This window comes from Chlamydotis macqueenii, chromosome 4 (genome assembly GCF_036417535.1).
Source record: "Chlamydotis macqueenii isolate bChlMac1 chromosome 4, bChlMac1.mat, whole genome shotgun sequence".
Classification (NCBI taxonomy): Eukaryota; Metazoa; Chordata; class Aves; order Otidiformes; family Otididae; genus Chlamydotis; species Chlamydotis macqueenii.
This window is the reverse complement of record NC_141559.1, coordinates 10,605,719-10,619,831: the sequence shown is the minus strand read 5'-3', so window position 1 is coordinate 10,619,831 and position 14,113 is coordinate 10,605,719. Positions and strand designations below refer to the sequence as shown.

At 45.7% G+C, this 14,113-nt stretch overlaps 1 protein-coding gene across 9 annotated transcripts in view; it reads right to left on the bottom strand.

The window, feature by feature from the left end:
- Positions 1–13,908, bottom strand: part of PCDH10 (protocadherin 10) — a 33,893-nt gene extending 19,985 nt beyond the window's left edge. For all 9 annotated transcript variants that reach the window (XR_015258536.1, XR_015258537.1, XR_015258538.1 and 6 more), the window contains exons 1-3: positions 10,175–13,908; positions 8,814–8,872; positions 8,129–8,235 (exon numbers count right to left, since the gene is read on the bottom strand). Coding sequence is in view for 5 of the 9 variants with exons in the window: in XM_086747567.1 (XP_086603693.1) it covers positions 8,129–8,235; positions 8,814–8,872; positions 10,175–12,775 (2,767 nt within the window). In the remaining 4 variants the exon portion in view is untranslated. The remainder of the gene's footprint in view (positions 1–8,128; positions 8,236–8,813; positions 8,873–10,174) is intronic.
- Between the last annotated feature and the right edge of the window lie 205 nt (positions 13,909–14,113).

Genomic DNA, 14,113 nt, shown 5'->3' with positions numbered 1-14,113 from the left:
CTGTTCAAATGAGGCTCAGTTCCACTTGTTGGTTGATCTCCGTGGTTCACCATTTGAAAATACTTGTTTAAGAACATGAAGGAATGGTTTCTACATAAATGTATCTCTGACCAAAGAAATGAAATGTCCTGATTGAAGAATCACAGATTTCATTTATGAAAATGAAGTTCTATAAAGGAACTATCTGTGCATACATTAGTACACAGGCAGACCCTACTGATATCTAAAGCAGATCATACAAAGCAGGAATCCAGCTTTCAAGCGATCAGGATGGCTTATTTAATCAATTGTTACATCATTCTTTCAGAGATAGTTTTCATTGCTACTGCAGCAGTCCGTACTAGCATCAAGTCATCCAAGTAATTGGACGGAATCCCGTAATAAATTACTGTAATTAGGGGTACAAAGGTGGCCGTAGTCCGATGCGACATGACTGTGGATATTATTGACAAAATTGTTAATGCTTCCCCTATATAAGCAAACACTTCTCCCTGCCAACATGGAACTGTTTGCTTACAAATCCTTTAATGCTATTAAGATCTCAAATGACAAGCTATGCTTCTATGGACTACCTTCAGATTGGCCCTCCAAAAGAATATTTCCTGACTGTTAGCTACTAAGTTGTTGGATTACACTTGTTTTGAGAGGAATGGTGTGTGAAATCATAGGCACAGAGTAAAATAAATACCAGCGTCTCCAAATTGATGTTCAACGTCGTACAGAAAAGCAAAACAGTAAAAGAAGTATCTTTTTCTTGTGTTCATAAAGAGAACTGAGTGTCTTAGAATAGGTGTATGTCAAAACTGAACTAAATCTGTTATAAACATTGCATTTACAAGCATTGCATTAGAATTGCAAAAAATGACACTACTTACAAGAGAAATAGGAAAAAATTTTGAACAGCTGTAATAAGATTCATGTAATGTAGCTCATTCACCAGCCAACACTGTAAAGAACTGGATTAGCTTGATCTGCAACGTGAGGATTAGTATTAAGAATTCTACCACTGTTTTGAATCATAATTTGACTTCTGTTAGTAATATTTATGCGCTATCTCACACTACAGAAACCAGCAAGCAAGAATCTTTCTGAGCTATCAACAAGTGCTTGGGTACTAAAGGTAGTCACTTAGACAGAAAAAATACGAAGAAAAAAAAAAAGCTTTTTATCTCAGGTTAATCTCATTTTATAATGACTTTTTAATTTTAAATTAAGTAACATACAATGCTAGGTCCAGTTTCGATTAGAACCTTGCACTGGTAATTGGCATGCAGAAGTCTGAAAATAAATTACTGATCAGTGAAGTGTTGAAGAATGCAAACGTGAGCTGCAGATACGATTAAGGAATCAGATGAAGATCATCAGGCGTACAAGTGGTACAGTTCTAAATTCCATAGTGGTAGCAGCTCTCTAAGATTGAAAAGAAAGATTTAGATGCAGGCTTCCCAGAAAGAAATTAATATATAATAAAGTCTATAAAACTGTGTGAGGGTGTCTCTTATGTATTGAAATGTCTGCACAAAAATATCTCTTATGCAAGAAAAGACGTATTTTATGAATCTAACTTTTTGCCAAAGTGATTATTTCAATTTTCAGATATTCTAGCAAAGTTACACATAAACAACAAGTAACCCGGCTTTTAATGGGAAAATGATTACTGTTACATTTTGCTAACAGTGTATCAGTTGACCATATTCATTCAACATTTCCTGACAGACAGCAGGAGAAAGAAAAACCTATGGATAAATAGTAAATTATATTATTTAGTCAGTGGGGAGGCAGATGCTATAATAATACTGTTTTTAAGATACATACTCAAAGATAGACCCTTTTTTTCCCCATCGTGGATTTTTATTTCCCCTGGAAAATTACCCCCCATTTTACTATTTTGTTTTCACATCAGCTGCTAAACCGCAAAATGCCTCTATGCAAATATTATTTTTTCAGTTCCCTTTTGAATACTGCTTGTCTACTGCAGTGCACTGAATAGTATTATATAACAGCTTATTATAAAAGAGATGTTATAGCCACTATAAATCAGGATTTTGAATAAACAAAGTAATGAGCGTAGGGGATATAAAATGTAAGCTCGTATGACAAACTTTTCCCCCCTGGAAGATGAGAACTTGTAAAAGAAAAAAACCCTAATTTTATATACATATACATCTGAATTTTAATATACACTGCTGGAACACAAGGCTAGACTGTAAATGCTTGTTTATGATGGGAATAAACGTTCAGAGAGGCCTGGGTTGGATATTGTTCCTACTGGAATCAGTCACAACATTCCCCAAGAGTTTAATGGGTGCAGAACCAAGACCTTGGTTTCAGTGTTTTGACAGAAAATAAATTCAAATTAGCAGTCGGCTTTTGAAATCCCTGGGCACCTATGTATATTTTCACTGAGTATGATACAAATGCTGACTATTCTTCCCCCACCTTTTTCCTGTGGGTCGTGGTATAGAATTCTCTGTTTCTAACTGAAAAACACTAAAAACAGAGGAAAGAAAGGCTATTTGCTATTTTCCAAGAAAGAAGGATATATCATGGTAAACGAAGAAAGACATTCAGCATAGAACTCCTTCATACACCAAGAATTATGGTCTTGATTTATAACAAAAAGAAACGTTCAGCAGTATAACACTTCCATCTCATCTCCCTCATAAATCTGGTTATATGTATGATCCTTCAAACTAAACTATCCATCATAATTGCAAATCCACGTTAAAGAAAAATGCTTTCTATTTTTCAGTTAGTTATCATATTAGTCCTTGCATGGAGATAAACTGAGATTTTAAAGGTGACTCTGAATTATGAATTTCAAATATGCTTTGTGGATACAAATAGACAGTACAGTGCACTGAAGCACTGAAAAATTATAAGCACCGTACTATTTCAGATACAACATACATATAAAAGCCCATGGCAAAGGCCACTAGTTTGTTCCTATTTGTTCAAGTCTTATTACTAGACAGGCCAGTGGGCACTATGAGCTCTCAACACAACCTTAACTTTGCAGATTTTGACTGAAAACAAGGCCCCGTCCCTCCCTCAAAGGAAGCAAAAAACTAGGAAAGGAGTTAAATATTAAGTTTGATATCTTCATCTGAATTTCCTGAGCTCAGGTGCCTGGAATCAGATACTTGGTGGTGTTGCATTTCTGAAGCATATTCCCAATTTGCTTCCTTTTCGTATTTCAAAAGGAGAAAATAAAAATTTCTATGTGCATGAATTCTAATTGGTTGCAAAGACAGTTTAGATCAAAGCAAAAATTAGGCCTAAAACCATTTTTAAATAATATATGCTTTCTTAATTTAATTAAGGGAGAAGAGCCATACACCAAGCCTTTAGAGCAATGAGAGAACACATTCAGATGTATTACTTAGTAAATGATGGAATAAAAAGCAAAAATACAAATTAAATGTTGACAAAGCATTTTTCTAGTATTGTTTTTGAAAGGTTTTTTTTTACATTTTGGCTTTTACTTGGAAATAAATGGCATTTTCCATTTCTTCTGTGGTAGTTTTTCTTAAAAAAAAAAAAAAAAGCTAGTTAGATACAAGGTAGGTGTGACATAGGGAACCAGGTCTCCTTTTCAGAGCTCCATTACCAGAATAACTATCCATCTGGTTAGATTACCCTTAAGCAAGTTACTCATTTCCCTATGATTTATGTTTTGTGTTGGTAAATAAGGATAAAGATGTCAACCTCCTTTGTAGAAGACTTTATCTATTGAAGAACTGGACTTTACGAAACAGAGATATTATCATTCTATCTTGCTAAGTAATTGGTGTGTTGCCTTGGATAAAACTGACTTCATCTGCACGAGAACATGAATAAAGACTCAAACATCTTCAATATTCAGCTCTTCCAAATCTCAACTTCAAAGCCCTATCTGGACCACTGAGATGTGAACATTATTAAGGATGCAGCCCAAGGAAAGAAGAGGGGAAAAAAAGAAAACGAAACCGCCCTCAGCTTGAGTCAAAGCACTTTTCTAAGCCATTTTCATGTTCACTCTCACTTTATCCGAGATAGACTCTTAGCCCAAGTGACCTTCAAAACAGGATTTAGCTGTCACTCTGCATAGGCTCAGGAGGAATACTGGTTTTCTCTGTCTCTCCATCACTAAAACCCTTCTTCTGACTTCTCAAATTCTTCTCCTCCATGAACACTGCACTATCACAGCTCTTCTGCAATAACACATACTGGCCCTCTTGGGGTTCACCTAATCTGTACTGAAAAGGTGTGAGGCAATGTTTCACTCTGTGCCTTTGGATTAGACCCCTACCAATTCCCTTCATAAAGTCCACTAGTGGAAACCTAATTTTACATCTCAGCCGGTCACCAATACATCTTGTCCAGTACTGCACGGAGGAGATTCTCAAAAAAGCTGATGCATTTACAGTATACACACCACAGTACATTTACTGAGCTTCACCTCTTGGATATTCCTTCCTGAAGTGCATCTGAGACGTCACGCTAATTCAGTGAAAAAGACGAAACAAGGTAATATTGCGAAGAACTCTGTATGCTTGGCTCGAGAAAGCCGAGTAGCTAGTGAGCAACCATATGAAATAAGTTGATGGCATGAGTCCAAATCTTACAGGACAGGTGTCTAATCATACAATTTAAACATACACACACGCAGAGTATTAATTGGCACCCAAGTCGGCAATTTCACAAGGGAGGCCAAGAATTTAATCAACCATGGAAAATAAACTAACCTCATGCTTAGAAATTACTCCTACAGAACACGATTGAAATGCAGCGTGTTAATAATAGGTAGTAGTGTTGTATTAGTTGCATTTGTTCTACAATAAATAGCAGCTTTTGTCTCAACAATTTTCAGACAATGAAGAGCACAAGTAATCAGAACGCACACTTCGGGTTTGAGAAACCCCTCCTCTGTTTGCCAAAAACTTCTTGCGCTTCTTCACCTTCGGAAAGTCATTTTCCAAAAAGCTCAGGTTCCTATCCCAGTCAATGAAATGACTACTCAACCCATGAAAATTAGGCTCTGGAGTATCCCAGTACTTGCCATTCCCCGCTACATGCAGATGACAGTACTTTTGCACTTCATGGATGTTAAGTAGATAAAAATGTGGATAATTACGAGGCATGCAGGGGGTACTTTCATGGGAACAATATGAACCCCTTATATACATTCCAGCACATTTGAAACCCTGATTAAATGGCTATTAAAAAATATATTTTGTGAAAAGGTGAACTAGAATCTTATTTGAAAATATAATAAAACATTTTATGACCTGTAGAGCAGCTTAGTTCAGAATTTTCAATAAATAATTGTGCAGGATAACTCTATGACACAGTAATAGATTTTAATCCTGCATGTTTTCCTTCCAAAATAATAGCTGACCATAACTTTTGACAGTCAGCTTGGCTAGCAACTGGACTACTATAGAACAGCTACTTGTGTGCTACTTGGGTTCACTGGTGACAGCAACAGAAGTCAGGTATAGAACAGTAAAAAAAAGTTTTGTGAGCAGAACATGCTGCTGACTAGAACTGGCAGGGAGTGAGTTTTATTTGACAGTGTGAATTATCCACTAAGTATTTTTGGATGCAAATACAATGTTTTTGAAAACAAATATGGTGTTGCATGGTATCAGGTAAGATCTTAGAAAGAAACAGCCCAAACTTCTGCCATGTTATCAACCAGCGTGTTTTCCTTCAATAACAGAAAGAAGTCATGCTAGAGCACCAGAATGACAGAAAAACTGAGAAGGCATTCTCTCAGATATTTCCTCTAGCTATTCAAGATCAAACAAGATTTATGCTCCTTTTTGTTTTTCCATAAAATTAATCACCAAAAGTTAATAGCAATAGTGAAGTTTTTATATCAAAATATCTTGTCATTGCTGAGGTCAAGGGGCACATTCTTTGCATCATAACAGCAGGATTCAGCCCAAAACACAGAGGAAAAGTATATTATACCTATGTAGAAGGTTAAAGCAGTTTCTACGGAGATTTGTATTTAAATATCTATTTGGAACTAGCATTAAAAAAATTGCACATTAAAATTATTCTCAAATCACAGCACCAATATATTAAATTGGAAGTTCTGTGTATTTGAGGTTTCAGTTCAAACTGTTAGTTGTCAGTAGACCAAACCTAACTGTCAGCTTTCACTACCTGATATGTAATCGGCACTGAAGGCACTGAAGTTCATAAATCTCATCAGATTCTTAAACAATTTGAAATTATTTTTAAAGTATAGATTTTTTTCCCCTAGTTTGATAAAATGGAAAATGAAGAATTTACCCGGCTAAGGACTAATGCCAAGTTTGACAGTAGTTCCTGTGTTCATATCTGAGCTAGACTACTTCTAAAACGGAGAAAGAATAAAGAGCAGAGGCAAAACAATAACAACACTGAATGCATCTAAAAGAAAATAGCTTTCAGTTGATGTGCCACTATATGATTATATTCCCACCATCAGTCAAATCCAGCCCCTTCTGCAGATGTTTATTCTTTTCTCTCCTGTTTGGTTATTATGGTTCATTATGTTGAGGGACTAAGCTGATTGAAATGTTCATTGAGATGACTGCTGCAGTAAAATGCGTAAAAGGGGAAAAAAAAAAAAAAAATGCAGGGAGGGCAGGAGGAGAGGGAGCTTTTTATAACTCGGTAGCACTGATTGCTGCACCAGAAACAGTGTGAAAGAAAGGGTGGGGGGAGGCTAAATACATGGCTTTTTAAAACAACAATAAATCATACGCCATATATAGGCCAAAAATGAAAGAGACTCTGTGTTCAGATGTAAACTTCTGGCAAGACCTGGTTTGTTGTCAGGTTCCCAGACACAAAATAGACACTCTGTTCACTTAGCATGAAGCCCTGCAAGAAGCAGGGAGCTCCGGAGACTCTTGGCTCTTCTCAAGTCTCATTAGGTCTGCATATTAATGACTTGCAGCAATATAAAGGGGCCCTGTAGCTGCCTCCTCTTCCCCTGGTGCCTGGGTTTCCCATCGTTAAGGGCACAGTGACTACAGTAGCAAAAAAACAGAGGACGCTAACAGAGCACGCGGGTGAGGCAGCACTGCCATGACAGTACGAGTCCCTTGCCCTGGTGCCTTCTAAGACGGGGGTCAGGGGGAAAAAAAAATTGGATGACTGGAGAGACTCTGGCAGTATTTTGTATGACACGCTTGTAGCAAATCCTTGTACATGATAGAGCACAGAGGGAACAAGGGGAAAGAAATCACTGCATTGAATCAAGACATACCAGACCTTTGGAGACTGTGGTAGGGAAGAAAGCACCAGCGTTGGTGGCTACAACGCAGCGCGAGGGTGAGAATGAATTCTAATGCATAGGCTCTAAACAAATGTCCCTTTCAGAAGAAAACTGACAGTATGAGAGCAAAGGCAGCACGCTGTACGCATGGGAATAACCCTGCAATGTATGTATTTTCTAGGTGATTCCAACCATAGTCTTTTAAAGCATTTCTTTCCACTGTCAGGACTGAAAGAAATGTGCTTAAGAATACCTTTGCCTTTTTAACATGGGGATCACTTATAGTACATGGTGCCTCAATTTGAATTAAAAAACAACCCTCAAAAACTGCTGAGGTATTACACATTCAGAGCACCCAATGTGTCCCCACTGATCCCCAGCAAAAATCCTCACAGTCTGGCTGCCATTCAAGCACGGGGTTCATTCTTTCCCTTGGGAACTCCCCCTGCACTTCACACTGCCATGCCAGCTCAAGTGCCTACTAAACAAAATTGCCTAATGCTTTGAAACTCTGCAAATCTGCTGTTGGGAAAAAAAAAAAATATATATATATATAAAGGCATGCTATAAAATGTACCAACAACTTTGTGTTAATGTGGAGGAAGTTTTGCTACACGAAACGATGCAGAATAACATACCAACCCCCTCACCATCCAAACAAATAAAAAAAACCTCTGCCCCGTGAATGAAAGGGGCTGAAAATTGTCTCCTTGCCCAGGTAACTGTAGTAGCAAGCTGACTTAAACCCACCCTCCTATACAATATGCTTACGCTATTTATGCCGGTCTTGTATTATATTCCTGTAAGTAACTGTTCTTTCTAGTCTCCCTACTTAAAGATCTACTATTTCCATTTTCTTATCAGACTTACCAGAGGATTGACCTCGATTAGTGGCATCATGATCACTGTCTCCTTGCTCACTGTCTCCATGGCCACTGTCCTTAGAGCTTACTATGTCTGCTTCCTGGAATGCAGAACTAGACACAGAAACATCTTTACATTAGAATAAACATGAAAGATGAACTCATAAAACATTCTTCTGCCATCACATGGCCAAACACGGTGCTGCATTCCCACACTCCTGCCTGCTGCACTGCTTCTGCAAAGGTGCTCCTGTCCACCATCAACAAAACTGGCATTTTCAGACCTTGGCAGCCTAGCTGAAACGGACAGTAAGCATTACTGCCCCGCCTGGTTTTCATGTAACCGGTATAAATAATTTGGTAGCAATTTACTTAAGCTGGATAGCTAAATTTTAACTCAGAAGGGACCAATGTCTTCTGGAAGACCTTACAGAAGCATTTTAAAGTCTTTAAAGCATGTTTTAGACTAAGACAAAATGAGATTTTTCTTCTCTTTTCAGTTGGTTTTGAAACCAGTTCAGAAAAGCTGAAATTCAAACTCATTCAGTCAACAGTGTTTCATTTAATAGGTCTACATGCATTCAGTTTCCCATGATTTTACTACTATTTTATATCTGCGGCGAACACATGCCTGCCCCCCACTCAGACTTGCTAAAGCACACGTTAGGAAAACAAGGCTAAGGAGCCCATACCTGTTTACTCGCCGGGGTCTGTCAACTAGGTAACTGAGCTCAGCACGCTGATGTTTTGTCTAGGAAAAAGAAAATATCGGGAAATATTTCAACTCTCGATATTTCTGTAACCAGCATCAGAAAATACACCAAAGCAGCTCACCATATTTGCTATAAATGGTAATGTTCAGCTGCAAGTAGGCCTGCACAATCTGTTTCTAGGATGTAAAGGGAAAGAACCCAGCTCTTATTCACACAGTGGGAAGGCACAAGGGCTTTTTTCCTGAGCTTTTTGGGATGAGATTCTGACACGTTTTCTCACAGCACATGCTGTCGAGCACCACAAGGACTCCCACAAAAATCAACAAAACTATTTCCAGAGTTGTGTACTACTTAGTCCGAGAAAAAAAAAAAAAAGAAACACCAAAACCTTATTGTAATCTAGTTTTCAGCCTGTTTTTCATTACAGTGTATAAAAACAGAGGCAGACAGTACAGTTACTGCACCCTAAGGATGAAAATACATTGAGATACACTCGAGTCCTTAAAAAGGCAGCAGAAGACCGGGTTTTATAGACATTTTGAGGAAAGGTCAATCTTCCAAGCCAATATTAGAATTTCTACTGCAAAACTTAAATGCTTCAGAAAACGCTATTCAAACCAGCTTTGCCAGACAGGTTTCAGTATCCATGTTAAGAGAGCGTGTGTTGTTTGCACTGGTGCACAGGCAGGGAGGTACTGGGAGCGTGTCTGAGCTGACCCAGTAGAACATGACTAACGGGGGAGTATGATGGCACGACGTATGCTTTGATAGAAATTCTCTACACACTAGGTAACACAACACAGGCGACATGTTTAACAGGAGGGGACGTTAAGCCTCTGCGTATCATTTCACAGAAACTCTTGATGCTTCCCTTCGCACACTCAGCTTTGGGTTTATAAAGAGCTGTTCAGGCAGAGTAAAGAGAAGTCAATTAATAAAGCCTAATTCACAAATTAATTAAAGTTCCTGCTAACTGTAGAGACTGTCACGGTCCCAGAGGGGGGTTCCCCCAACGCCTCACTGGCACACGCAAAGGTTTCAGGAAGAAAAAAAAAAAAAAAAAAAAGAAGAGTGGCGAAACGTTGCTTTTGAAACACCCCCCACCCCGTGATTACCCCTCGCGTCACTTCATCGCTGTCAGCGACTCGGCAAAATTAATTATAAAGGGAGAAGAAGGAACGGGGTGGGGGGAGGGGGGGAGTGCCTTCCCCTCCGGGAGAGGAGAGGCAGGAGCTTCGTTAGCGGCCGGGGCACCGCTAACGGTCGCCCAACGGCCCGGCGCGAGCGGGACTGGGGAGGGGGGGGCGAGGGCGGGAAATGGCGGTCCCGCGGGGCCTTACCTCACTGGACAAGATGCTACCGTTGGAGATGATGTCGGGCTGCTGGTCGGCGTAGCCGGTAACGATGGCCCCGCAGGGGTTGTGCTCGGCGTCGGTGCTGCGAGAGGGGCTGCAGGGCTTGAGGAACATCAGGTCGGTCTTGGCGGACTCGGGGGTGAGGCAGACCTGGTAGCAGTAGTTCTGGTTGTGGTGGTGAGAGCCGAAGGTGCCCGACTCCTCCACCGGCACCTGCGCCGGGTTGCTGGGCACGTTGGAGCTCTGCACCAGCATGATGTCCGACTTGCTGAGCTTCTTCTTGCGGGCCCGAGCCTGACGGCTGCAGCAGGGGCAGCAGCAGCAGCAGCCCAGGCAGCAGTCGCTGGCCAGGCAGGTGTAGATGTTGAGCTTCTTCTCCTTCTGGCAGCGCACGGCCAGGACGATCATGGCCAGCAGGAAGATGAAGGAGACGGAGCCCAGGGCGATGATGAGGATGAGGGTGAGGTCGAGCGAGGCGTCCCCCCCGGAGCGGCTGGGCCGATGCTCACCGGAGCCGCCGCCGCCGCCCCCCGCCGCGCCCGCCCCCGCGCCCAGGCCGCCGCCGCCACCGGGCCGCTCGGCCGCCCCGTCCACCAGCACCACCTGGATGGCGGCGGTGGAGGAGAGCGGCGGCTGCCCGTGGTCGCGCACCTCGATGACCAGCTCGTAGGGGCGCTGCGGGTCGCGCTTGGCCGGCACCCGACGGGCCGTCCGCAGCTCCCCGGTGCGCCAGTCCATGCGGAAGAGGCTGGCCTCGTTGCCCCGCACGATGCTGTAGGTGAGGCGGGCGTTCTCCCCGTCGTCGGCGTCCACCGCCGCCACCCGGCTGACCAAGTAGCCCGGCTCGGCGCCGCGGGGCAGGGCCTCCCGCGCCGGGGTGCCGTTGCGGCCGGGCAGGGGGCTGACGATGGCGGGGGCGTTGTCGTTCTGGTCCACCACGATGATGTTGACGGTGGCGTTGCCGGCCAGCGGCTGCGGCTCCTCGCCGGCGTCGCGGGCCTCCACCTGGAAGCTGAACTCCTTGAGCTGCTCGTAGTCGAAGGAGCGCAGGGCGTAGAGGAAGCCGTTCTCCGAGTTGATGGAGACGTAGGTGAAGACGGACATGCCCTGGATCTGGCTCTCCAGGATGGAATAGGCGAGCTGGGCGTTGGCGCCCTGGTCCCGGTCGGTGGCGCTGACGGCGTAGATGTAGGCGCCGGGGACGTTGTTCTCGCTCACGTAGACCTGGTAGACGGGCTGGCTGAAGCGCGGCGCGTTGTCGTTCACGTCGCTCACCCGCACCTGGATGGACTTGCTGGTGCTGAGCGGCGGCTGGCCGCGGTCCCGGGCCACCACGGTGAGGGTGTAGGCGTCGCCGCCCGGCTGCTCGCGGTCCAGCGGCCCCTCGGTGACGATGGTGTAGTAGTTCTTGAAGGAGCTCTTCAGGCGGAAGGGCGCGTCGCCCTGCAGCAGCTCGCACTGCACCTGCCCGTTCTCCTCCGAGTCTCGGTCCGAGACGCTGAAGAGGGCCACCACCGTGCCCGGCGCCGCCGCCTCGCTCACCGCCTCCTTGACAGTAGAGAAACTGATCTCGGGGGCGTTGTCGTTGGCGTCCAGCACCCGCACCAGCACCTTGCAGTGAGCCGGCACGGCGTTGGGCCCCAGGTCCTTGGCTTGCACGTACACCTGATAGACGCTGCTCTCCTCGTAGTCCAGCTCGCCGCTCACCTCCAGCCGCCCGGTGCGCGGCGCGATGCCGAAGAGCTCCCGGGCGCGGGCAGAGATGTGGCTGCTGAAGGAGTAGATCACCTCGCCGTTCTGGCCCTCATCGGGGTCGCTGGCGTTGAGCTGCAGCACCAGGGTGCCCGGTGGCGAGTTCTCCGGCAGCGACACGGTGTAGACGGGCTGCTCGAAGGCGGGGACGTTGTCGTTGGAATCCAGCACCCGGACTGTGAGCAGGGCGGTGCCGGTGCGGTGCTGGGGCTGCCCGCCGTCCACCGCCGTCAGCACGTAGCGGTGCACCGCTTGCTGCTCCCGGTCCAGCGGCTTGTCCAGCACCAGCTCGGCGAAGCGGTTGCCGTCCCCCTGAGTCTGCACGTCGAGGGAGAAGTAGCTGTTGGGGGTGATCTCGTAGGTGCGCAGCGAGTTGGTGCCCACGTCGGGGTCGAAGGCGCTCTCCAGGGGGAAGCGGGTGCCCGGCGTGGCGCTCTCCGAAATCTCCACCGTCAGGTCGGGCTCCGGGAAGGAGGGGGGGTTGTCGTTGATGTCCAGCACCTCGATCTCCACCTGGAAGAGCTCCAGGGGGTTCTCCAGGAAGACCTCCAGGTGCAGCAGGCAGGTGGGGCTCTGCTTGCAGATCTGCTCCCGGTCGATCTTCTCGTTCACGTAGAGCACCCCGGTCTCCAGGTTGAGCTCCAGGTAAGGGCTGCGGGAGTTGGGCGCCGTCTGGAAGCGGCGAGCCGAAAGTTTTGTAATGTCCAAGCCCAGGTCCTCGGCGATATTCCCCACGAACGTGCCATGCTCCTGCTCTTCCTGCACCGTGTAACGGAGCTGGCACAGGGCCCCCTCCACCATCCAGAGCAAGGCGAAGAGGAATAGCACAATCATCTCCAACCGGGGAAAGAGATCCCCCCTCCTCCCCAACACCACCTCTTCCAAAAGCCACCACCACCACCACCTCCGAAAATACAGAGTACAGTGTGCGTGTGTGCCTGTGCGTGTCTATCTGTCTGTGCGTGTGTGTGTATGTGTGTCCGCGCCTGCGAGCGTCTGGATAGAGAGAGGGATCGGGGGAGGGGGAAGGAAAGGGAGGGGAGGGGGAAAGAGGTTGATTTAAGGGGGGGGGGTGCTAGATATTATTTTTTCTGATTCATGTTAGGATTTTTTTCTCCCCCATCTCCCTCCTTTCTGTTACGAGTATTATTATTTCACACGCTGACCCAACGAAGAAGGCAGGCGTCCCCACTTCATCTGTGATCTTCGAAATAAATCGCCAACTAATAATAGCTATTAGCTGGATGTAGCTAGAGATACACAGTAGCCCGCTTTTATTTATTCCGAGAGTCTTGGCGCTGCACCGCGGCAGCAGCAGTGGTGGCGGAGGCAGCGGCGGCAGCAGCAGCAGCAAATCCCAAGGAGGAAATTTTTATATTTCAAGATTGTCCTCGGTTTGTCTTCCTGGTGGGAGCTGGAGGGGTAGATGCTGCTGGTAGAGCCGGTGGACATGCCCTCGTTGCAAGAAAAAAAAAGCAGGCAGAAACCGCGAAATGAAAAAAAAAAAAAATTACAACCCGCAAAAAGATTTCATATCAAAAAAAGGCAGAGAACAGCTTTGCTACGCAAAAGTTTCATTCCCTGATTTCTCTGGGATTTCCTCTTTTTTACTTAAAGATTTTAGATTTTCTTCTCTTCTATTAATAGTCTTTCATTTTCTTCTTTTATTGCTATTATTACGTTCATCATCATCACCACTCTGCTTTTTATGGATACGCTGATCAGTTTGGGGTTGTTTTTTTTGCTCCCTTCTTGCTGCTTTTGCGCCTAGCCCCTCTCTCTGTCTCTGCTCGCTGCTGCTGCCGCTCGCCTCCTCTCCCGTCCCGGCTCCAGCCCCGGCTCCGGCTCCTCTGATCTCTGCCGGCAGTTTCTGAGCCGGCAGCGCTCGGCTTTTCTGTTTTTGCGCAGCGCTCGGCTCCTGCCAACCAATGGGCCGGCAGCAACGCCCCCGGGGGCGGCACCCCATTGGCCGCGGCGCGCGTCAAGTATGGCTGCGTCACAGACGGGCGAGCGGGTGCGAGCGGCGGGCAGGCAGGCAGGCAGGCAGGCAGGCAGGCAGGCAGGCAGGCAGGCAGGCAGGCAGGCAGGCAGGCAGGCAGGCAGGCAGGCAGGCAGGCAGGCAGGCAGGCAGGCAGGCAGGCAGGCAGGCAGGCAGGGGGAGCCTAGCCCCCT